Source organism: Haliotis rubra, unplaced genomic scaffold, assembly GCF_003918875.1.
Source record: "Haliotis rubra isolate DU_JTF1 unplaced genomic scaffold, ASM391887v1 Scf172, whole genome shotgun sequence".
NCBI lineage: Eukaryota > Metazoa > Mollusca > Gastropoda > Lepetellida > Haliotidae > Haliotis > Haliotis rubra.
Genome location: NW_025765692.1, coordinates 1,268,907 through 1,295,706, shown reverse-complemented (window position 1 = coordinate 1,295,706; position 26,800 = coordinate 1,268,907). Strand labels below are relative to the sequence as shown.

Below are 26,800 nucleotides of genomic sequence, written 5' to 3'. Positions count from 1 at the left end.
CGCACCTGCCCCGTTGAACCACTTGTAAACGTGCGACGGTAATACACCAGTAACTGGCGACAGATGTATGACTTGTTCACTTGATGAGTGTTTCGACAAGTTGTAATCTACATGCACCATGCCTCAGAAAGGCATGTCTTCTTGTAGCTATAGACAAATTATACTTCCCCTAAATGGACCCATGCATGGTATTATGAATGGTACTCTTCCAACTTTCCTTTCTCATATCTCGCTTTCTTCTTGTTGGTTATAACATGATATAAACTATGTTATCATGCTTGTTATACCAGAAACTAGGTAATAATGATTGCTGGCATATACCAGAAAGTAATATAGCTTATTATCGACTAACTATTCATTTCTATATTCGGTGTTCTTTTATAGATCGTCGATTTATTATACTTGTTTCACTCTTGGCATAGTGACATTATATGAGACGTCGGTACCAGTCTGCTTCTAGACATGGCAGCAGATCGATAATCTCCATGATTGTCAAGATCGAATTATTGTCTGATCACCGTATTCTAGGTCAAGTCCTATGTAACTAAAGCAAGTTTATATTTGTGGTATTGCAGTGTATGAACCCTTGCCAAATGGTCACAGATTATGACTAGGCGCCATGGATTGAACCTACATGAACACTGTATGTATTGCGTGAATAATCTACTGGAACACTGTACATATTGCGTGGATAATCTACTGGAACACTGTATACATATTGCGTGGATAATCTACTGGAACACTGTATACATATTGCGTGGATAATCTACTTTAGTCACTGTAGGAAATGTCGGGAACACAACATATGAATACCGATGTTTTCTTGCCTGGGCCGGGTCAGCCCTGCTGAACAACCTCTGCACGCGGATGGTGTAACGCCAGTTGGAGTGGCACTGCTGTCTGTACTGATGTGGCCACTGGCAGTGGCCAAGCGAGGCCAGCACTGACCAATGACTGGCCATTACAGTACGGCCGCTTATAACATGTATATCTTCACTGGGGGCTATTGGTGTGAGTTATGAGTGATATACTGTCGGGTGTGACCGCGGTGTATCTCACCAGCTGCTGTGATGTGACAGGAAGGGATTATACCCGGAGACATGGAGGTAGGTGGGCAGTCCACTAAACACACTGACAGTACATTAATACATACCTCAACTAAACACACATGTGTCTGAATGTCAAACACAAGCCATCTGTAGTGACGATCACAACACTTCCATAGAGCACGTTTTGCACGATGTTATTCCATGTAGGTTTATATCAAGGTGTAATATGGCGTGATGCCGCCTACCTCTCAGGTCACGTTACACATGGGTGTATCCAGCGACAGAAACATGTTACTACATCGTGCTGATTGCTATTTGGTCATTGTTCCTAGAAACAAAACTCAAACTCGCGGCAACTGGACTGCGATCACGGAAGTGGCTTCTTATGACAAACATGGGTTACTGAAGACCAATTCTAACTCGGATCTTCAAGGGGGACAAACATGGGTTGCTGAAGACCAATTCTAACTCGGCTCTTCAAGGGGGACAAGTATGTGTTGCTGAAGACCAATTCTAACTCGGATCTTCAAGGGGGACAAGCATGGGCTGCTGAAGAACAATTTTAATCGGTATCGTAAGTATTGAAGTCCAGGAAACGATGTGGATGACCTACGTAAAGCTGAGCACCTGCACTGAAACCTGTGGTAGACCGATGGACGAAGTGTAACGATCAAGCAGCTTCCCACAATTCTTTCCTAAACACACCAGACCCAACACGTCACATAGTTTCATATCTTCCAGTTTCAAGGGGTACTTATGGACACAGGAGCCCCAGCAAGGCATACTCTGCGATCTACTCTCTACCCGTATATGTGTCTGGTGTCGAGTCATTCAACTAGTTACAGTCTCACTTAAAAAGTTAATGTAGTTGTTTTACTTTAAAAAATCAACTATTTGAATGAGATAATGTAACTCAACAGCAGAGTTAAACACGTATAATCCTGTGTTTCCAAGTGCACCTGGTATTGACAACAGACACGGTAGATCGTGTGTGTATATTATCCATACCTCGAGGACCCAACATCCGAGAAGCGATCAGCAAATCTCGTCCACTTCTCGCGCGGACAGCATAACGCCCGCTACACTCATATGTCAGAAAGCGAGATTTACAGCGCTGTAAACTTATCTCCTTAACTGTCCTATAACATGCGTAAAAGGGGTGCGCAAACAACATGAATGTTACAACAGTTGCTGGAGTTAAGGCACGTGAGGGATTATCATTCACTAAAGGAAACACTGTCACAAAGACGGCCAACAACAGATTTTGATTTGTGTGTCAAAGTTGTCGTCGCTTGAAAATATGAAGCAATATGTATCGACACATCAACAGATAAATGCGGCTTGTTAATGAAACTTGTGATAATTTACAACATGATAAAGTGTTGGAAAGTGACGATCTGGGGACAATAGACAGATAGCTCACAGACACCGAGCGGTTGTTGTGACACACCACGGATACGACACACTTCGGCCGCTGTGTAATGCATGTATGTATATACATTTGTTTCCTTGCTGCAGGTATATACTACGGTAACAGGGATAGATAGATAGAGAGAGAGAGAGAAAGAGAGAGAGAGGTATAAACTACGGTAACAGGGATAGAGTAGAGAGAGAGAGAGAGAGAGAGAGAGAGAGAAAGAGAGAGAGAGGTATAAACTACGGTAACAGGGATACTGATCAGTTCAACTAACAATCAGTGTTTAGTGCTATTAGAGAGAGAGAGAGAGAGGTATATACTACGGTAACAGGGATACTGATCAGTTCAACTAACAATCAGTGTTTAGTACTATTAGAGAGAGAGAGAGAGAGAGGTATATACTACGGTAACAGGGATACTGATCAGGTCAACTAACAATCAGTGTTTAGTACTATTAGAGAGAGAGAGTGAGAGAGGGTATATACTACGGTAACAGATATACTACGGTAACAGGGAGATCAGAGAACAATCAGTGTTTAGAGAGAGAGAGAGAGAGAGAGAGAGAGGAGGTATATACTACGGTAACAGGGATACTGATCAGTTCAACTAACAATCAGTGTTTAGAGAGAGTGAGATTAGAGAGAGAGAGAGAGAGAGAGAGAGAGAGAGAGAGAGTATATACTACGGTAACAGGGATACTGATCAGCTGATCAACTAACAATCAGTGTTTAGTACTATTAGAGAGAGAGAGAGAGAGAGAGAGAGTATATACTACGGTAAGTGTTTACTAACAATCAGTGTTTAGTACTATTAGAGTGAGAGAGAGGTATATACTACGGTAACAGGGATACTGATCAGCTCAACTAACAATCAGTGTTTAGTACTATTACTTACTTAGAGAGAGAGAGAGAGAGAGACAGAGAGAGAGAGAGAGAGAGAGGGGGTTTACGCTGCTTTCAGCAATATTTCAGCTACTAACAGTTCACTTACGAGATGGACTAAATACAGCCTGGATTTTCCAACGATTACCCTGTGTTAACACCATTGTACAGGTGGAACACTGCTTTGGAGACATACTGTTTTCAAGTCCTAGATTTTCAAATTGTTTATAATTATTCAAATGGGTTTAATAATGTTGGTAAGCATCATCTTTCATATGCCTGTAACCGATTCTTTAAAGTTATTATGTTTGTACCCATACTTACTTGAAAAACAAGCCATACTGACGATAAGAAATATTGCTTACAGTAATGACAAACCTTCCAGATTGCGCTTTTCAAGAAATGATTATTCGTTAAGCTGCGCTTACTGAGAAAGAGTAATCCAAAATATTACATACGTAATGATATTTTAGCGATGGACACCATTGAGGTCTGATCACGTGGTTACACTCCGGGTTAGGGTCAGCTGTCATGTTATATGCAGCGCATTTTACCTTGGTCAACAGCGCGTTAGATACGTGCACGCTCTCCCTCCGGGACGACCTGGTCATCGTATGTTGGGCATAATATTTAATGGAGCCATTCGCAACCGACACTCATCTTGGTTGTCACCATGTGATCAAAACTCTGTTAACACACAGGATTCACAGATTACGGGCTAAAGTTAATCTTTGTGAATATATTAAATTATGACTCATCAGATAATTTTCTAGCTTCATAGAATTACGTCCATACATAAGTACTTTCTTTTAGTATAATTGTTTTGACTGATATGAATATCATATAAAATCAGAAGAAATTCATTTAAATATTGAAACAAGGGTGTTGGCACCCTCTTTCCCAGAATTCCTTGCGCTCAACCAACATAATCTGAGACCGTGGGTGACGCGTCGGCTACTGATAGACGCATGACGTCATAGATGTGTCTGTGACGTCATACACTGGCGACATCGTCCGCCGCATGCAGTAGGGTCGATGTCTCTCCAGTCGCTGTCTAACCGAATCCTAATCTTCCTTGTCTCGATATATTTCAGACCTTTGATGGCCATGCGGCGAAGGTGAGAGATACAAACAACACAACACCATGAGTTTGGGAGACACGCTGGCGGGGGTGGGTTGTCGACCGGCAAGAGTGATCCGCCAGAAACTGATCTGGACTATTACTCCCAACCTGAGAATTACACCGGCAGTACTCTCCAAACCTTGCAAAGGTTCGTCCAAGCCAAGTCGAAAGAAGAAAAGTCCGATGGCGATGGTGGAAAGAAAAAGAAGAGGAAGAAAGGTGAATTTTGTTTGTTCCGTCGTTATAGACATCTTCTCCCAAAGGAACTGGACGATTTAGCAGACGAATCCTCGTCGTCAGAGGAGGAGGAAGCAAAAGACGTCTCTAAAGAGGGAGAGGGTAAAGATGAAAAGAAGGAAGACAAGAAGGAGGAAACGAAAAAGAAAGAGGAGAAGATGGAGTCGAAGCCCCAGAGCCGTCCCACCTCAGCCGTCTTGTCCCCTGATCTCGTCAGTGTGACTATCCACGAAGAACCGTCGGCCGAAATGCTCGCAACATCGTCTCGAGTGTCATCTGGCAAAGGACCTTCTGTGGATATGTCCAGTCCTAGCGGGACCGCCATGGACAGAGACAGCCCCGATACCGTCAGCGTCTCCGGCGACTTTAGCCGCGTCAGCGTCGGCAAGAAGAAGAGCGCCATACTCACTGGACATCGTCCGTCGGCTGTTCTCATGCGGGCCAATGCAAACAAAATGGCGAAGGAACTCCGAGCGAAGATGGTGAGTTTGATACTTGTCTTAGATATAGATTGTGAGGGCTGCACGCCTGAGTCAGTGACATATCAGTCATACCACGCCTGACACAATGGTTGTCAGTGACATGTCAGTCATACCACGCCTGACACAATGGTTGTCAGTGACATGTCAGTCATACCACGCCTGACACAATGGTTGTCAGTGACATGTCAGTCATACCACGCCTGACAACAATGGTTGTCAGTGACATGTCAGTCATACCACGCCTGACACAATGGTTGTCAGTGGAAAGAAACCTAGTGGTTGATATTATGAACGATGATATTAGCGTTCAGTGACAGAAATAATCAGTCATGTTGTAGATTGGTGACCCGGGTCATCACTGGTCCGAGATGACCAGTGCATAGCATCCGTTGGTGCCAAAAACATAGGAATACTAAATAGGATGTGATAGAAACTTACTGGTCAGCTATTGGGATATGAGTTGCTGTGAAATAATCTCCACATGTATGACAGCGTCCTATCAATAATCGAGTTTAGACCAGACAATCCACTGATTGATAGCACGAGTGACGTAGGTATGCGTTGACGATCACTTACCAAGCCTGATCGGATTTGTCATGACATAATTTGATTTAGTCTATTTGACCGTCATTTTTTCCTTCAGTGATTTGTTAAAACGTAATCTTTGGCTGGGTAATCGTGTTGGAAAACGGACAACTAGGAAATTACATGACACCTACGAAGTGCCTATTTTAGTGCAGACAGAAGGATTTTTTTCAAAGACGAGATACTCATCAGCTGGTGTGTATTATGCGATTTCTTTGGAAAAGATTTTTCTAAACAATGTATATTGTTATAAAAATAGACGTTGAGAAATATTCAACAAAATTAATGCTGAAAATCAACCATGCGATACAGCAGATATTTACAGTTTCTTTTGCTCTTCCGTTGATATAAGAGGGATGAGTACTGGAAATGGGACCAATTCCTAAATTCTAAATCCTCGAGCAAAGATTACATAGACCAATTCTGGGAACGTGATCAAAATATTTAGAAATAGTTAATTCGTCAGTGTCAAATAGCTGTACGCACCATGGATCTGAAAGTAATGCAAGACAACGCTTGAACGTGAATAAACTACTCTCGCTTATCAAATCTACAGTGGTTGGCTGGTTTGTTGTTAAACGACGCACTCAGCAGTATTCCAGGTACTGTTAATAATCGAGTCTGAACCTGACAATCCAGTGATCAGCATCATGAGCATCGATCTACGCAATTGGGGATACGATGACATGTGTCAACCAAGTCAGTGAGACTGACCACCGTTACTCGCCTCTTACGACAAGCACGGGTTTCTAAAGAGCAATTATAACCCGGATCTTCACGGGTCTACAGTGGTGTCTGTGTAAGTAACTTATCATGTATGTCTCGTGATAGACGCTGCTGTAGCTCCCTCAGATATGTCTCGAGTGAGACCATGTTGTAGCCCAATTTTGTTTTTCGAGATAGACGATGTTGTAACCCACTTCACTTTAACTCATAGTGATAGAAGAAGGAACCCCTTCATGTCCACAGATTACAGGGGAACTGTTCCCTTTGTTTAGGCGACATTGTCCCACGAGTAACCACGGTCTACCAGATGTACATGCATCACTATGTTACTTCATACATACATCGTGTGAATGGCAAGAGTCCAACTTGGTAGAAATATGCCCACCTGCCGACTGTTGTACTGGACTGTCTTCACGCCAGAAATTATAACCATGGCATGAACACCGTCTTGAAATGGTTTGTCGCTTTAGCTGATGTTTACATTTTAAGAAACCAGATTTCAGTCCAGTCTGTAGGACGACTGTCTACGGAAATGGAGTGGCGAGTAACATTCCATATCAGCCCGTTCTCCGGGACGCCACGTCATCCCCAAACCACGTGACCACTTCAGTGACCTGGTAATTGAGGCAGAAGTCACAACAGTATTGTCACCTCGGAACTTCTGACCACTTTCATTCTGACAACCCACAATCCCATCCGCCTGTCGAACAACGAAATTATCATGCTTGTGTGGAAAGGATGTCCTATTGTAACTCTGTATTATTGTGTGGAAAGGATGTCCTATTGTAACTCTGTATAATGACAAAACCAAATCTGGTTCGATTATCCCAACACGCTGAGAGGGTCGGCATTTCAGAATAACGCCTTTCACATAATATCGACAAATATCGAAGGATTGTTGATATGTTGGATAATGTCGAGAAGCTGATGACATTAATACGTCATGCCCAACCGTGAACTAAAGACTATATAACACCTGACCTTACATCAATGTTTTGTGTGATCCCGTCGTAACGCCACACACCTCCTGACTCTACCTCCCATCAATGTTTTGTGTGATCCCGTCCAAACCGAAACATGAGTCTCATTAACCTATTCAGACAATGACCTACTTTTCAGCCGATCCGACTTTTCTCCTGTGAAAGTGAAAAGAGACATCACAAACAACTATGGTTACACTGAATTACAATTCCTTGTTTCATAAGAAAATGGTATTTACAAGTTTATTTTAAATTTAAACTTTAATAACATCGTATTTCTATATTTTATGGCGAGGTGTAGGCAGCAACGTCACAGACTGCCCCTGTTTGATGAGGTCGTATAAGGATTCACAATTCATCTGGCTCACTGGTTACACCTGTTATGTATGTTTGCGCTTATTCAGTGTAGTTTTGTAACGCACAATGTGATTGATATAATATCAAACCCGTACCAGACCGCCAAACTTTTCTAGCGGCAGAGCCTCGTTTTGAGATTTCCACGATTTCCGTTTGTCAGAGCACGCTGTACGACAGAGCACGTTGCACGACGTGTTTGCAAGGATTAGAAGGAGCGTAATGTTGCAATATACAAGTGCTTAGATGTATCAAATAATACTGATTAATATTTATGTATCCAGTGAATTGGTCTCAAATTTCTGGACTGGTTAGTGTACGAAGTTGCGCAATATGACGGAACCCAGTCAGCAGGAATTGAGACTGTTGTGTAATCAATGTTTTGACTTGTAACGCCACACACCTGCTGACTCTACCTTCCATCAATGTTTTGTGTGATCCTGTCGTAACGCCACACACCTGCTGACTCTACCTTCCATCAATGTTTTGTGTGATCCTGTCGTAACGCCACACACCTGCTGACTCTACCTTCCATCAATGTTTTGTGTGATCCTGTCGTAACGCCACACACCTGCTGACTCTACCTTCCATCAATGTTTCCTGTCGTAACGCCACACACCTGCTGACTCTACCTTCCATCAATGTTTTGTGTGATCCTGTCGTAACGCCACACACCTGCTGACTCTACCTTCCATCAATGTTTTGTGTGATCCTGTCATAACGCCACACACCTGCTGACTCTACCTTCCATCAATGTTTTGTGTGATCCTGTCATAACGCCACACACCTGCTGACTCTACCTTACATCAATTGTGTGTGATCCTGTCGTAACGCCACACACCTGCTGACTCAAATCAGGATATATCTTCACACTAATTGTCTATAACTGCACACAGTGTGTAAAAATACCGATTTATATGACAAAGATCGTAAAGTGTGTGAATTGTTCGATGTGAATTGATTGCAGGGTCGATATTAGTTGTTAATACCAGTGTTCCTGATAACTTTCACAAATCACGCCCGCCATGGGTGCGGGTAGGAGGGAGGAGGAACTCTGTGGACACATAAACTTTCAGAATGGACTGTAAAGTCGAAAACGATTCCAGAGGTTAATGGATAGCTCAGAAAACGTGAGGACACTCAAATAAAAGTTGATCATAACACAGTGCCAAGTATCGATAATACATGAAAAATACGCAATTTACGATCGACCCCCTGGACAGGTAGCGATTCCGTGCTTCCTGAAATAATTACATTATGACCATTTATTACACTAGCCATTTTCGAAGCGTATGGAGAATGAGGTAACCGGGGAACAGAGGACTGCAAGCCACCGGTGACAAGGCCAGAACACTCTAGTTCCACAGCCACACTGGAACATGGCAGCTGTTCCATCATCTATACAGTCATCATAATATAGGGACACGCTTGAATAGATCCATATTGACTCGGCGCATCAAAGACTACAGTGTGGACTGTTAAGTGACACTGAACTTAATAAGGTCTTGTTGACCGAATCTCGAGCATTGTGTGCGGCAGCGACTCGCCATTTAACCTGCTGTAGACGCCCATTCTCTTGCCGAAGTGGGAGGTAAATGTTTGTTCTGTTTGTCGTGAACGCCGGTGTTTCATACGTGGAAACCGAGCGGGTGTCGCGAGTGTTGACTGGCACATGTACAGTGGTGAGTTGTGTATAAACACCGGATTGACTTCAGAGTGGACACTACAGTTGGCCTGTGTATGAACTCTACAACACTGTGGTGTCGTGTTTTAGTGCTTTAACAGCGGCTGGACGTCGGAGTGGACAATATCATAACCTGGTATATGCACTATAAACAAGGGTGGTTACATGTGTATAAAAACTGAGCACCAATGACGTGGAAACTATGGATGTCACGAGGAATGGCTGCTGTATAGAGCCATATGCTTGACGGAGTAATCACTGACGAGGTTTCATCTCAAGCATGTTCTTAGATTGTGCACTGCATTCTGTCACATGACTTGAATGTTTCACCGTCGACGACTCATTGTCATCCCTTAATTCCTACCCTGAATCGTTAAACATCTGCAGAGAAGTCCCCTGGTCCATCAACAGAGTATATACGGCATTCGGGGTGGACACTTGTGGTTCAAACAGCCTGACAGACCGGTCAAACACTGACCATCTCTGGATGAGCTTACAATGGACGACGCTGCTGCTTACTGGAAAGATGAAGGTCAGCTGTACCACGCTGTACAAGATGACGGCATTGGGAAAAGTTTCATTGATATGTAGAAATGGTAAATACATGAAGATAAAGAGTGTTAATTAGGAGACCACATACACCGGCGCCATGAGTCTGTACCTACCTTCCATCGACAGTTACACCATCATAGAACCGGAACTATTCATGGACGAGCTGCCTGAGGACTCCGAACCGGAACCGGTTTCAAATTGCGAAAAAGGGTCTGGAAATACCCAGTCTAACTACACTGAAGATAAGAAACCGAAATCAGATCGTGAATCGTTCCTAAAACCAGTAGCGGAAGCGGACTATGCTGGAACAGAGTTATCTTCCTTGTGTGAAGATCATCAGCATGACCTTAACCTTAAAACTTCGCTTTCTGAAAAGGATGAATGTTCGTCTCCTACAGATAAATTACCTCCCTTGTCAACTACGAACTGGGTTAGGTTAAATGATGTTGTTCCCAGCGATAAACAACACCGCGTTCGTGACGGACGTCGACGTATACGTCAGTGTAGATCGATGCACGACGTTGTCTCCGTTGTCACCAGTCGGCGTGACATGTATGGCGGCGTGTCTGGAGACTACATGATTGTCAGACATGTGCCCGGGGAGGTAAATAATTTCTGAAGCACATCTTGTTAGTTAGTTAACCACAACCAAACCCGACTGGACATCCGACGTTAAGCTACTATTGTGGATTTGCGAATTTCATGAAGAGTCAAATTGTCCTCATTTTTTCGGTGCCTTAGCCTTTGACAAAGTGAAATATTGATCTAATTAAATGTACAAACTGTAAATTAGGCTTTATTGAAGATGAATTTCATGTTTTATTCGTTTGTGATAAATATAAAGATTTGAGAGAGAAATATCTTCCACATATTAAACATGTCCATAAAAACAACATGCTAAATTTATTAAACTCCCCAAATCCTCTTGTTATACATGTTGCAGTATTGTTAAAACATATATTTACTGCTAGATAGTTCTTCAATTTGTACTCACGTGACATTATAAATACATTATATATTAACTGTAAAATGGGCCATAAGGCCGTATATTACCGAATAAAGTTTCCGAATTAAGTATTCACCCGGATGTTGATCCCGCGTCCAACCCCATCCATTGTAAGTTTCACTGTTGTAAAGTATGTATATGCTGAAGCTACAATGTGACTCACACATTCCTGTTGTAGATGAAGGAGAAGTTTATCAAGGCGGTGAAGTTGATTATGATTCTGCGCAACATAGCCTCCATGGTGTCACAGAAGTAAGTGTGCGACTGGACCGTAGGATGCATTTAGAGGAAGCCATCGAGCTATACCTACAGACTGGAAGACCTAGAAACCACATGACTTGAACACATCCCTACTTGCACACGACACCAGCGACTAACGGGATCGGGTGTTTACGGGTGGTTACGGGTGGTTGATGCATGTTGTCGTATCCATACAGCATAGGTGGATCACTGGATTGTGAGATCCAGATTCGATAATTCCACACCGCCGTCATATAGCTGGAATATTGCTGAGTGCGGTGTTAAACTACAAACCAACATCCATTACTAGAAAGAGTGAAGGTCTCCATGAAGCAAGTGTACAATACATTAAAACATGAACGTTGTGTAAACATGACGTTGTATTGACTGAAATACTAAAATGTAAAAAGACGCAAACTAGGTACAGAAGATGATGTAAGTCAGCAGACAATCAAAATGATGTTTGAACGACTTGATGCAGATGTTACAAGACATTCCACTCGGGAAAACATCTGTGAACTGTGAGCTCAAGCTCCACATTCTGTCAGTAAAGTGACGTTGATCAAGTGGCAGCTATTGCCTTGAGTAGATTCTATAGCACAGGGACGCGTAGGCAATAGTTGACCCTTGAGGGTGCAGGTGTTTAACATGGCCACTGTTCAGTGTATGTGTGTATGTCCAGGGCTGGCCAGGGAGGACGCCCCCAGACGTTTGCTGACATGGCGGGCGAGAGCGACGAGAGCAACATGAAGAACTCCGGCCTGTCCTTCGACCCTTCCTACTTCAAGGCCAAGAAGGAGGTACATCTTTGATGACATCTTCAGTTCATATGGGAGCGGTCTTTGAAGTTTGTCCTTTAGAATGGATCATTTGTAAATTGCGTTTAACATGAGTCCATACAGCCTTCTGTCTACCAATAAATTTTGAATTCAGTGTTATATCAATGTGACATCAGTGCTGGTGAAATCCGTTTGGAGTGCGGTGCTCATGTTTATCCATGGTAATTAACGAGCAATTGAACCACAGTTACAAAAACCGTACGTTCAATGCGTACTATGAATTCGTGTACCAGCACCTCATTTAAGAGTGACAACTTTGTAAGTATGAAACCCCTCAATGGCTGACGACGTCGTGTGTTTCAGATCTCCATCAGCAGCGAGGTGAAGCACATCCTCAGCCTCCCGTCAGATGAACGTTCCTCGGACCAGGTTCAGACTGTGAGTGTCCACCCCCAGACCCTGACCCACCCCAAGTTCCACATCCAGAGCCAGTCCCTCACCACCCACATCCACAACAGCAACAACAGCCACACCCACACATACGTGTACACCCACAGCTAGTCCCACCCCTCATCTACATCTAGTCCCACACCCACACCACCTACCCACACCACACACCCCCACCCACCCCCCACCATCATCACACACACACACCACATCACACACACACACACACACACACACACACACACACACACACACACACACACACACACACACACACACACACACACACACACACACACACATTCAACCCCAGTCTCCAGTTTCTGTTCTCTAGTTTGCTGTACCATGAATGGTAGTCCTATCCCTGCCCAGACATGAGAATATTCAGTGATGCTGATGTTGACGTTGTTATACCGCAGGCGATGTTCGGGCTGCAGAGTTTGCGGTCCTTCGCGGAATACCCTCTCCACATGCAGGAGAAGCTGGCGAAGGTTGCGTGGTATGAAGTGTGAGTACCATCCTCGCCTCACAGGGCTATATTTGTGGCTATCAACACAGATGCTTAGTAAGCTTCGCTATAACCACATTTGGGCTCTTGTAACTAGCAAGGTTTACTGGGTTCGACCCAGACAGGAAGGAGTCAGTGGACAATATTCCGTCTGTACGCATGATTCAGTGGACATTGTTGAGTAATTATCAGGACGATTTCAGTGTGAACGAGACTTTCGGATTAACGATACATTCCACAGGACGCTATCAGTTTGCCATCACCAAACACTCATGTGTATTCCTGATCCAGGTCGTTACACTCACGTCGTCTACGGCTTAACGGCAGCACTTCAAGTGACGTCATTTCTTTGTGTGATCAATGCTACTTAACTATTATAACGTGAATATTATTGACTCAACTACATAATGCAAACAAGTCGAATGTGTAATGTATGTCAAAGTACGCCAGTACGTCTGTGCTTGTCACCAACAATTTGTCCTATTAAGTGTGCTCACATAATTGCAGAATCCCACCGAAGAGAATAATTATCCGTCAAGGTCACTACGCTGAAAACTTCTACTTCATATTATCCGGCCAAGGTAAGTCTCGCCATCTATACTGTTTCCCTCTCAACTACTTTCATTACCTCCTCACATGCATGTGTAAGCATGTGCATTAACATTTGTCGCTACAACTGTGTAATGGTCCAGTGAATACAACACAGAATACAACAGACAATACAGCCGAATACAACTGAGGATTAAGGATTAGTCCGTTGATCCATTATTTCAGTGAGTGGGGTTTTCGGACTCACGCTGTTTCACTATATTTAGAGTGAGTACGTAGGGCACCTTTACGTCTTGAGGGTACATGAGCATACTGACGGTACATAAGCATTAATGAAAGTCTTGCTCTTTTTTCTTCTGTGAACGATTATTTTCTTATTTCTAATAAAATAGGTGTATTCTCGACATGTACATGCCGCCAGTGGAGGCGAAATGGTTATCGCGCTTCCATGGCGTCTGTGTGTGTGCGCTAGGATCTCCCACTAAGACACATGATACTGCCTCACAGTGGACCAGCCATTGAAACTAGAGACTGGTAACAATACCGCTTGCCACGAGAGTGCCACCACAACAGGTGACATGGTTGTCTGTAACGGTGAAAGTCTGTATCAGCCTGTGCTGGCAATGTGAAGTTGTCGACTGTAGGGCGACCTTTCACATGGAGCACAACAGAGCCGGGTCATATCCCACCCGCCGTTGTCCGGCATTGTTCCATGTACATAGATATATGATATATCAACCCACTTGGAGACTGTTATTATTCATTTACGGGTAATATTTACTGTGTTAGGCTGAGCTCGATTTCTTCAAGTGCATTTATTCCAATAAATATATGTATGAGTGGGTTTCTGTATTCTCCGCTAAGTTGTAGCCTGACATATACACTTCCATAAACACTGACTTAAAGATATGACTTGAGTAACCTCTGTGGGAAGATATGACTTGAGTAACCTCTGTGGGAAGATATGACTTGAGTAACCTCTGTGGGAAGAATAATATGACTTGAGTAACCTCTGTGGGAAGATATAACTTGAGTAACCTCTGTTGGAAGATATGACTTGAGTAACCTCTGTGGGAAGATATGACTTGAGTAACCTCTGTGGGAAGATATGACTTGAGTAACCTCTGACGAGTAACCTCTGAAGATATGACTTGAGTAACCTCTGTGGGAAGATATGACTTGAGTAACCTCTGTGGGAAGATATGACTTGAGTAACCTCTGTGGGAAGATATGACTTGAGTAACCCTCTGTGGGAAGATATGACCTCTGGATAGTAACCTCTGTGGGACTTGAGTAACCTCTGTGGGAAGATATGACTTGGGGAAGATATGACTTGAGTAACCTCTGTATGACTTGGAAGATATGACTTGAGTAACCTCTGTGGGAAGATATGACTTGAGTAACCTCTGTGGGAAGATATGACTTGAGTAACCTGAAGATATGACTTGAGTAACCTCTGTGGGAAGATATGACTTGAGTAACCTCTGTGGGAAGATATGACTTGAGTAACCTCTGTGGGAAGATATGACTTGAGTAACCTCTGTGGGAAGATATGACTTGAGTAACCTCTGTGGGAAGATATGACTTGAGTAACCTCTGTGGGAAGATATGACTTGAGTAACTCTGTGGGAAGATATGACTTGAGTAACCTCTGTGGGAAGATATGACTTGAGTAACCTCTGTGGGAAGATATCTGTGGGAAGATATGACTTGAGTAACCTCTGTGGGAAGATATGACTTGAGTAACCTCTGTGGGAAGATATGACTTGAGTAACCTCTGTGGGAAGATATGACTTGAGTAACCTCTGTGGGAAGATATGACTTGAGTAACCTCTGTGGGAAGATATAACTTGAGTAACCTCTGTGGGAATATATGACTTGAGTAACCTCTGTGGGAAGATATGACTTGAGTAACCTCTGTGGGAAGATATGACTTGAGTAACCTCTGTGGGAAGATATGACTTGAGTAACCTCTGTGGGAAGATATGACTTGAGTAACCTCTGTGGGAAGATATGACTTGAGTAACCTCTGTGGGAAGATATGACTTGAGTAACCTCTGTGGGAAGATAACCTCTGTGGGAAGATATGACTTGAGTAACCTCTGGGAAGATATGACTTGAGTAACCTCTGTGGGAAGATATGACTTGAGTAACCTCTGTGGGAAGATATGACTTGAGTAACCTCTGTGGGAAGATATGACTTGAGTAACCTCTGTGGGAAGATATGACTTGAGTAACCTCTGTGGGAAGATATGACTTGAGTAACCTCTGTGGGAAGATATGACTTGAGTAACCTCTGTGGGAAGATATGACTTGAGTAACCTCTGTGGGAAGATATGACTTGAGTAACCTCTGTGGGAAGATATGACTTGAGTAACCTCTGTGGGAAGATATGACTTGAGTAACCTCTGTGGGAAGATATGACTTGAGTAACCTCTGTGGGAAGATATGACTTGAGTAACCTCTGTGGGAAGATATGACTTGAGTAACCTCTTTGGGAAGATATGACTTGAGTAACCTCTGTGGGAAGATATGACTTGAGTAACCTCTGTGGGAAGATATGACTTGAGTAACCTCTGTGGGAAGATATGACTTGAGTAACCTCTGTGGGGGAAGATATGACTTGAGTAACCTCTGTGGGAAGATATGACTTGAGTAACCTCTGTGGGAAGATATGACTTGAGTAACCTCTGTGGGAAGATATGACTTGAGTAACCTCTGTGGGAAGATATGACTTGAGTAACCTCTGTGGGAAGATATGAACTCTGAGTAACCTCTGTGGGAAGATATGACTTGAGTAACCTCTGTGGGAAGATATGACTTGAGTAACCTCTGTGGGAAGATATGACTTGAGTAACCTCTGTGGGAAGATATGACTTGAGTAACCTCTGTGGGAAGATATGACTTGAGTAACCTCTGTGGGAAGATATGACTTGAGTAACCTCTGTGGGAAGATATGACTTGAGTAACCTCTGTGGGAAGATATGACTTGAGTAACCTCTGTGGGAAGATATGACTTGAGTAACCTCTGTGGGAAGATATGACTTGAGTAACCTCTGTGGGAAGATATGACTTGAGTAACCTCTGTGGGAAGATATGACTTGAGTAACCTCTGTGGGAAGATATAACTTGAGTAACCTCTGTGGGAAGATATGACTTGAGTAACCTCTGTGGGAAGATATGACTTGAGTAACCTCTGTGGGAAGATATGACTTGAGTAACCTCTGTGGGAAGATATGACTTGAGTAACCTCTGTGGGAAGATATGACTTGAGTAACCTCTGTGGGAAGATATGACTTGAGTAACCTCTGGGAAGATATGACTTGGAAGATATGACTTGAGTAACCTCTGTGGGAAGATATGACTTGAGTAACCTCTGTGGGAAGATATGACTTGAGTAACCTCTGTGGGAAGATATGACTTGAGTAACCTCTGTGGGAAGATATGACTTGAGTAACCTCTGTGGGAAGATATGACTTGAGTAACCTCTGTGGGAAGATATGACTTGAGTAACCTCTGTGGGAAGATATGACTTGAGTAACCTCTCTGTGGGAAGATATGACTTGAGTAACCTCTGTGGGAAGATATGACTTGAGTAACCTCTGTGGGAAGATATGACTTGAGTAACCTCTGTGGGAAGATATGACTTGAGTAACCTCTGTGGGAAGATATGACTTGAGTAACTCTGTGGGAAGATATGACTTGAGTAACCTCTGTGGGAAGATATGACTTGAGTAACCTCTGTGGGAAGATATGACTTGAGTAACCTCTGTGGGAAGATATGACTTGAGTAACCTCTTTGGGAACTTGAGTAACCTCTGTGGGAAGATATAACTTGAGTAACCTCTGTGGGAAGATATAACTTGAGTATGACTAACCTCTGTGGGAAGATAATGACTTCAGGCGGCGGTCTGTGGGAGTCTGAACCACCAGACAATCCTGGGATCAACAGCATGATCATTGATCTACGTAATTGGGAAACGATGACGTGTAACAACCACCCAGCTTGACCACCCTTTAGTCGCCTCTTACGAAAAGCATGGGTTGGTGAAGACCAATTCTAATCCGGATCTTCACAGGACATAACTTTTGAGGTGTTTGTATTTCAGCCGTCGTGACAATCCTCATTCGGGACCCGAAGACCGGTGGTTCAGTTGTCCGCACGGCCACTATCATGAGGAAAGGGATGAGCTTCGGGGTACGTAATAGCCACCATGACGTCACAACCAATGTATCGATCTGATGACTAGCCACTGTGACGACACAGTCATTACATCGCTCAAACGTGGTATAGCAGATATTCAAATGTTGGCCTCTGGGTACTGTGAAATATTCAGATGTTTGTTCTCATGGTACTGTGTGATACTGAAATCACGGCCATATGGTACTGTGAGACATTCAAATAGCCCGATAATGGCAGGTGCTTGAAATTCGAGGACGCGAGACGCAACTAACATTTTGTGATGTTTCCACCACCAGGAACTGGCCCTACTCCATCGCTCGCGACGTACAGCTACTGTGACGTCACAGGACACGGTCCAGCTGCTTACCATTGGCCGAGAAGATTTCTTTGAGATATTTATGGCAGGGTCAGGGCCCGATGATATTCCCGACCATATCAAGTATGTGAGGTAAGGGGCCACATATACAGTGATATTTCACATATTTCTAACGCCGTGACTTGATGTTTAAACTATATGAATGTGCTAGTGCATGTCCGTACCTCTACGTCTACGTGTGCGTGTCCGACCGCGTGTCAATGTATTTCTATTCATAGTTCGAAAGTGGCGGAGGGCGATATCAGACTAGTGTCCTGCGATCTTCCTAAACGATATATCGGGACACCGTATTTCGAATGGTATAACTGCGGTTTGGTTTAGTGAATATCAGTAGACATTATACATACCTAACAGCAAGGTTCTCCCACGATTGTGTCTCGGTGTACATGTCACAAGGGAGATAACCCACCGCGGCTGATTCGTGACCGCCATTGGTTATTTGTCTGCAGTCAGATTCGATTCTTTACTAAAACCGATGCATTAGAATGATATTCCGATGGCATTTTTCTGAGCCACATATAAATCCTCACTAAACTGTGATCTCATTTAGTAAGTATTTGTGAGTGAGTGAGTTAGGTTCGACGTCGCTTAGAGCAATATTCCATTCATGTCAAGGTGTGTCATCTGATATCGATGTAGCTGGAGAGTTCGAACTCATGATTGTCTCCGACGTGAACGTAACTAGCACGGGCATGGTGCTGTCACACACTCATGATCACGGCTAATCACAGGGGTTTTGTCGTGCCAGGGCCGCAGTTCTCAGCCTGGTTACCGGGGTCGGTTGCGCCTGTGCACACCCAGTTGCGGCGCCTTGGTCGACTGGGCAACCCGATATGTCGAACCTGACGCGGTGTATGATCGGTTGTTGGTTGTGTTGAGTTGTTCTGTATCCATGCTGTTGTTCTGTATCCATGCTGTTGTTCTGTATCCATGCTGTTGTTCTCCAGTCAGTGTGAGTTCATGAAGGACTGGCCGATTGACAAGCTGCTGGAGAGACCGGAGATGTGCCTCCTCCACTTCTTCAAGTAAGTCACCAGTAACGCTCATCTTATTGTCACGTGTTATCTATCTTTAGTCCGACACATCCCATGTCACCCGTTAAGAATTGCGTGATTTGGAGGCATACTGTTCTATATTCTCATCACGTATTCCAGATGTATTGAGGTGCTCCCCTAGTGCGATATCAGTTATTGAAGGATGTGCTCGTAAAAGTTCATAATGATGAATGTAAACTTAGATTTTATGATAAAAATGATAGAAAAGTTTTTTCTGTATTTTAAATACACAGAAACTAAACGTATTCTGAACAAAGTGAAAGTGTACAACCATGTTTGACAAACAATAATTATTACTTATTCGATGATGAAGTGTCTGATACAGGCTAAACAATTTCGACCTTAAATTTGCAGTACTCCACTGACTGTTTTCAGCATAGTAACGTTTTGATAACTGTTGTAATTGTTTGATCAACAGTCTACAATTCTATACCCGGCACTTTATTTAGTTGTATTTGACTATGCTATAGGATATTGAGTGATTCATACATGTTATGGAATAACCTGAGTGATTTAGGTAATTGGACAGATCAGGCAAACAAAGACGTGAAATCTAGGACTGCCATCACAGACCATGTTTACTTGATTTACAAAGCAATGATTTCAGATAAACTATTCTAGGACGGTGTGTGGATACAGTGAATCGGTTTAAGAAAATAGAACACCTCGGTTTTATACCGTTAGATAGGAAGTTATTGCACGACACAATACTATTGAGAACACAGCTGTTCCTTAAACTGGCTTTATGTTGTACATGCGACTCTTCTCTCTACAGACGGAACGTGGTCATCGTCAAAGACAGTCGCGTGTCTGACTGGTTGTATGTCGTCAAGTCGGTGAGTGTGTGTGGCACTGTATTTCCGAGTGTAACGTTAGTATGATTAACGTCATATGATGATCATATTCGAAATACTAGTGACAAAAAAATGTTGATCCTTGAAATGCATGATTCGTACACATTTAGTGGAATAATCGAATATTGCTGTTTATGTGACCTTGACCTTCCCCCGTAGAGGACAGGTCTGACGTCATATCAGTGCATGGGGAGAATAATAGCATGTGACGTCATCCTTTGTTTATGGCGTCACTGAAAATTATAAGTGACGTCTTTCAACAATACATCGGATCACCTGGGATCGTCAGCTAAAGAAAATATTCATTTGGGCCAACCAGTCGGTCATCCCTGTAGTCTGTGACGCCCATTTAAATTACATTTGTGACGTCATTCCATTGTCTTCTCATTCCATTACTTTTTAGGAATGGAGCGATGTGTACCAGTTTCAAATTAAAGCCTTCATTTTGTCATTTTGACATTTAATTTTGATAACAGAAATATTCCCAATACTTTAAATGTAATGTAAGTAGGGTAATATCCTCGCAACTCTCCATTCCTTAATAATACTGTGCCCCACCCCCATTTTTTTAAGGAAAGGAGTGTTACTCGGAAATTACCCTCTACGTATGTAGCAGGTGTACTCATTTATCTCGCCCGCTGCTGTTTGTTCCAGGGGTCTTGTCAGGTGCTGAAGAGTCTGCGAGGGGTCACCCCTCGACTCGGAATCCCCAAGAAGGAGTTGGAGAGTAGTGATGGGGTGAAGCTCCCCAACCTGGCCACAGGGGGACAGAGTGAGTGTGCCGGGATCTAGAATCATGGGGACGCACTCGCAAACTCACAGACACGGGCAACGTTTGGGAATTACGTAGAAAGAGTTTTAAAACAGACAACTTATGCATGTTAACCATTGCCGCACATGCGCACACAAACCACTCGACGTTCTCAACACAACTAACGTTTTATGAACTACTCTTCCACCTACATGTATGGAAGTGTATAAGTGCCACGTAGATGACATTTTTATCTCCACATATGATATTGTAGTCGTGAGTATCGTCTCTCAGACGGCGATATTGTGTTCTGAAGAGCTGGATATCGTGTGAACAAACGTTGAATATTGTTTATGCAAAAAAATACAAACTTTTGTTAAATGAATTTACCCAAGTTTTTTGCGTTTTTGCTTTTTGTTGTTGAGCGTATTTTATATAAAATTGTTTGGCATTTAAGTCGTTTAGTAAATAAATTCGTTTCAACTTCAACACATACATATGGAGAGTTACTTTAGTGAATAATCTGATACTAATTCAATGAAAACACGTGTGAAAGTCAAACATTTCGGCATTTACTAAATCAGTATCATCTACGTAGATGGTAATAATATTTTACACTGTGGCCCAATATATGCTTCCATACGAATTATTTGCATTAAGCCTACAATTTGGTATCAAGTACTGATCTCTGAAGTCAACTGAGCGAAGTATCGTTCAATCGTCAGTTGTATACCGGATGTTGGTGAATCCAATATACAATATTTATACAGGTTTATACAATATAGCTCACCACCTAACTTTCACATGTGTACCCATTACTATTTCCCTCTATTTGACTTTGAATTGTTTGTATTTGGGGACCCCAGTTGACTTGCACTTGTTTCGGAGTACAGGCAATAAACTTATTTGAGCTCAGTTATGTAGTGACGTTGGTTTAAAGAAACCACGATCACGTGTGGTAATGGCGTCATTGCCTTCTGAACCAACCAGCAGCGTTCCAGCACATCTCCAGTGACGTCACTTTATGAATAGAATAAGCAAAGTGTTGAGCTATGGATATTGTTGACATCTTATTAACATGGATCTTGTACTGCGATACGGTGACTGAGCGTGAAGACGTATCGTGTCGGAATATTATAGTATGTCCAGAAATTATTGAGAATTTTAGGAATATGTTTAATTGGATTTCTAGTATAAACAACCTTGACCAGCTATCAAGTGCTTGGTTTCATTCAAGAGAGACAACTCCGTTAATCCTGTTTCATTAGTTTGTGAAGAATTATCCCCCTTTGTTTACTTGCTCGCAGACGACATTTTCAGTCATCCTCAGTATGGATGATTTAGAGAAGAGGAAGTTGATTTTAGAGTATTATGACAAGGACATCAGATCAGCTAAAGTGATTTCAAGTAGAACAGGCATCCCTTTGTCCACTGTTTATCGTGTTTTGAAAAATATTGCAAATGGATATGGCATAGAGCACCAGGGAGGCGCAGGTAGGCCCAGAAAATTGACTGTCGGTGACAGGAGGCGGCTTGGTATTCTTGTTTCTAAAAACAAGCGAAGGAGTTTAGAAAACGTAAGGCTGGATATGATTGATAGAGGAACTGTGGCTGTCTGTAAGGAGACAATTAGAACTGAGCTGCATGCAATGGGTTGGCAGAAAAGTCGAGGAATTCTATCACCGATCATGAAACCTGAACAAAAGGAGCGAAGGTTGAACTGGTGCTTACAGCATAGAAATTGTAACTGGGACGATGTGATTTTCTCAGATGAAAGTTGTGTGTGGCTGTTTCCTAATAGCCTACACTGAAATTCTGGACCAAACAAATTGAAAAAAGTACAGTCCGAAATTTAACGTGTGGGGTGGCATATCTGTGTTAGGGGCAACGCTCCTCTGTGTATTTGAAGGGAATATGAACAGTGAGCGGTACACAGATATTCTCGAGGGACATTTACTTCCATCTGCTCACGTGTTTTTGGAAAGTTTTGGATTTTCCAGCAGGACAACGGACCCAAAGCCCTGACCTAAATCCAACAGAAAATGTTAAGGGACTTATGAAGGAAAGTGTCAATAAGAAAAATCTGACACATATTGCTGAAATGAAAGAAGAGGTGTTCCGATATTGGGACAGCATGGACCACGACTTTCTAACTTCTTTGATCAGTAGTATGCCCCGCCGCATTGAAGCCTGCATTGCTGCCCATGGTGACTTGACAAAATACTACCTGTTCACCTGTCTTTGAATCTGGAGTTATGTTCTGCTAATTTTCACATTTAATACGTGAGTAATGAGTGAAAATTTTTTAAAATTACAATCTTTAAATTCTCAAATATTTCTGGTTGTACTGTATATCTATTTGTAATGTTAAAGAGATTCGTAGTCCATGAAAGTGTAGTGACTCAACACGCGTCACTCAGTATGACAGACCGGCTAGGCTACACTGCTTTCCGAGGTTGGGACTACAAGATCAGGGTGTTTCTTGTCGTGTGTTACTCTCGGATGGAGATGTTGGTACTGTCGTGCAGTATATGGTATGGGGAGTGCACTGAAATAAATAGATAGGACCTTCGCACCATTCAGCAATCGGAAGAGTACGAGTTCGAGTCTGCCCGAAGCAATGAATGATGGTTTTAGGAGGTGACTTGATTTGGTTAAAGCATGTATCGTGCACAGACAACAGGAACCGCTGCTCACAATATGGAAATGCCATATTCTGGTCCAGATTTGATTTACAGATCGCCGTCATATAGCTGCATTATTGTTTTATCAGGTGTTAAACAGCAAGCACAACCGATGTTTGCGACACTGTTTTGTACGAGTAGCGTAGGATCGTGTCTTTCATGTACAAGTTGTAGGACTCCGATTCTGACTGCGTTTTTGTTCGCTGCAGAGGCAAGGGTGGACACGGGTCTCAAGAAGAGGAAAAGGGCGTTGCCGCAGCTGATGCCGCCAGCTGACGCCCAAGATGCTACATCACAGGTAGCCAACATCTATACCATGTACCGCGATACTTTCAGTTAAATGTTTTGTACAGTGCAGCACCATTAATTCTGACTCCTCTGCTGGGACATGAATACATCATCGATACCAAGGATATTATATCTCCTTTTTATTTTGAGAAATATTGATTTTTTTATAACATGTTGCAATGATGGGCAAAACAGATCCCAAATTAGAGAATGACCGCACTTCGTTTTAATGTATGACGCGTGTTACCAGGGCAACAAGGAGAACACAGCACATCCTGGCCAGGGGAGGTTCTCCAAGTTCAAGTACATGCAGCGACCTGACACCAAGAAGGCGCACTTTGTGAGTAGAGAGTCAGACTCGGGGTGAGTCAGTGGGCGATGTCTAGGATAGCGCGAGTGGGATGGGGACAGAAGGTCATTTATATCTGTGAGGCTGCTTAATATGGGAAGAAATCCCGAAGTGATGCAGGTCTCAAACATTTGCAGTGAAACCACGAGCACAAATATGGTGCTGACAACAGCATGATATAAGGAATCTGGAAATAGAGGTCATGAACATAAGTTCCTGCAGCGCATAAGGGACACAACTCTGCATAGCAAATAGTGGGCCGTAGACGACAGGACCACCCGAGCTCCCATCATGAATAACTTAACAAACGAGAAAACAGAGTGGAAATAGATCACGGGATGACAAGATGACCACGCATGAGTTGATGGGAAGCTGGTGGTTTAACACGTCAAATATCCGGGTTCGATTCCCTACGTTTAAAAGTGAAAACCCCATCTGAGGTGTTTCCTCTCTGACTCTTGTTCCTTCAGTCCGTCACAGAGAAGAGAAAACAGTATGAGATCCCCAAGAAGAACATCCCCCCTCCTCCCCCACCAGTGGAGGTCAAGGACACGAACACTGGGCCAGTCTTTGTCCAGGTGGAGCATCTCAAACCCAGAGATTCGTTTGTAAGTACACTTTGTGGTTCCCTCTTCATCCCGCCATGATGGCTTTATAGAATATGATATAGTTCAGAGGCCTTTTAGTGGCTAAATATGAACTTAAATATGTTCTACAACCAGTCATATACGTCAGCACGCAACGTCGCCAACCTGTCTTTGGCTTCAACTGATACAGGATGATCAAACTAGCTGGCTTTTAATAAATCAGTTAAGGTTGACCAGCCAGTCAAGTAAGTCCATATTGGAATCACGTTATGCCTCGTGTGCAAAGACCAAGCCTTCAGTTGAGACAAGATCGAAAACCTATGTAAAACAGCCTGATAGTCAGGTACTGACTGATACAGATTTGTGAGTATGTTTCACGTGTTTCACACTTTTGATGAGATGCAGACGAGGAGTTCTATTATTCCATGAATCCATCTTCTATATTCAGGGTCTTACAACCATTAAGTTTGATGACGACATCGAGAGGCCATCCACATCAGTCAGTCTGGTGAGTTTACAGTCGTGAGTGAGTTGTGTTTGTTGCCGCTTTGGTCAATATTTAAGTTATATCTCGGCTTGCCAGCTTGATGAGGGGAAAAGCCAGGTGCAGACCGCAGACTTTGGAGTAACCACGAACCTGGGCATTGGGCTAAACGGAGACTCATTATATGAGCTAATTCTTGCTCGTTCATCGCCTTGCACTTCGACGTCGCTTTCTGATAACTTGTATCATATGTATTCTTTTACAAAAAAAAGACTTTCGTTTTTTAACCCCCAAAACTCCTACTTAATTCAGTCAATTCTTTGGATGTCCTGATTTCGCTGCCTATAACTGTAGCACCTCTGTGTAGGTGAGTCGGGGCGCCGAGTGTATCATGCTGTCCAAGGAGTTTTTCGCCAAACACGCCAACGAGTTAGTGAGACAGACGGTTCGGCAGCAGCTGAGGCCGTACCCAGCCGAGGAGACGTTCCAGGAGAACCTGCAGACAAAAGTGGACTGGGAACTGTACAAACATGTCATGATAGAAGACATCACCTCATCCTGGTGAAGCATTGCCATGGCAACACGACATCCGTATTGTGACGTCATACGCGATGACACCAGTCAGTTGTTTCTATTTTTGATGCTCATCTAATCTCATTCAATCATTTTAACAATCATCACTATGACGTCATAAACTGCCATTCTCTGTGAGTTGACAGTCAATTATGACGTCATATGCGATGCCTGTTATCAAAGCAGAGAAATATTTTGAGAAGAGCATTTATGTCCCGGGGGTCGTGAGATTCAGCTGCTGAAATTACTGCCATACATGCACCTTCTTTAGATGCGTCCTCCTCCACCAGGAGATGTCATAGGTAGACAGACATAATCTGCATGGGATCCAGTATTACTGGGTTGTACCTACAATCTCTACATTTACGATGTAACAGCCAGTAACACGTCTTACTTCTCTGTAGATTTTCTGTTTTTGTGTGTGAGCCATTAGTTAGTGTTGTACATGGGTTTTCTTTGTTTCGTTATCTTTGTTTCATCTTTTTTGTCATGTTAACTGTTACCTGAGTACACATTTACTTAGTGATTTCATTTTGGTTACTATTGATACCTTTAATGTGAGTCTGTTTTATGTCGATTGATGTTTTCTTGCCTTCTTGCGCAGTGGTTGTGTCCCGTATGTGACAAGCTTCATCATAAGTGACGTCATGTCGGGGTTTGTTTATTTTCATTTCTCGATCTATTTGTTCTGTTTGTATGTTTATCATTGGTTTTGTTTTGTAGCGTCCTCACTTCTCTATTGTCATTATCTACAAACGTGAAATGATTTATACACGAAATGTAACTATATGACATGATTGGTTAGTTTCAGATTAAAGCATCGTCATCACCACGTTTTTAGGAACACATCTTATCATATGTGATGCCATGAATGTAATATACATAAACATGTTTGTTAGATACTGTGTGTAAGGTTCATCTGATCTCTGTTGAATCATTACATTCGTTGTCTGTTCTGATCTTTTAGTATTTTTACAATAAAATCGAAAATACCAATAAAACTATTGCCGATATGAA

The 26,800-nt window shown here is 42.8% G+C and overlaps 1 protein-coding gene across 1 annotated transcript; it reads left to right on the top strand.

Annotated features, from left to right (window-relative positions):
• Nucleotides 1–1,100: 1,100 nt before the first annotated feature.
• LOC124272704 (cyclic nucleotide-binding domain-containing protein 2-like) lies at nucleotides 1,101–26,800 on the top strand. Its single transcript, XM_046707888.1, has 17 exons — nucleotides 1,101–1,106; nucleotides 4,473–5,189; nucleotides 11,255–11,328; nucleotides 11,999–12,116; nucleotides 12,459–12,533; nucleotides 12,962–13,050; nucleotides 13,558–13,631; nucleotides 17,709–17,797; nucleotides 18,079–18,230; nucleotides 19,106–19,183; nucleotides 19,989–20,049; nucleotides 20,722–20,839; nucleotides 23,712–23,800; nucleotides 24,041–24,130; nucleotides 24,610–24,747; nucleotides 25,175–25,234; nucleotides 25,578–26,800. The coding sequence occupies exons 1-17, from the start codon at nucleotides 1,101–1,103 to the stop codon at nucleotides 25,773–25,775; spliced, it is 2,226 nt and encodes a 741-aa protein (XP_046563844.1). The 3' UTR covers nucleotides 25,776–26,800.

Excerpts from the sequence above, each read along its gene's own strand:
- LOC124272704 (XM_046707888.1), top strand. Across the intron at positions 18,231-19,105 it reads GACCATATCAAGTATGTGAG|TCAGTGTGAGTTCATGAAGG; the intron begins GTAAGGGGCCAC and ends GTTGTTCTCCAG. Across the intron at positions 20,050-20,721 it reads GGTTGTATGTCGTCAAGTCG|GGGTCTTGTCAGGTGCTGAA; the intron begins GTGAGTGTGTGT and ends TGTTTGTTCCAG.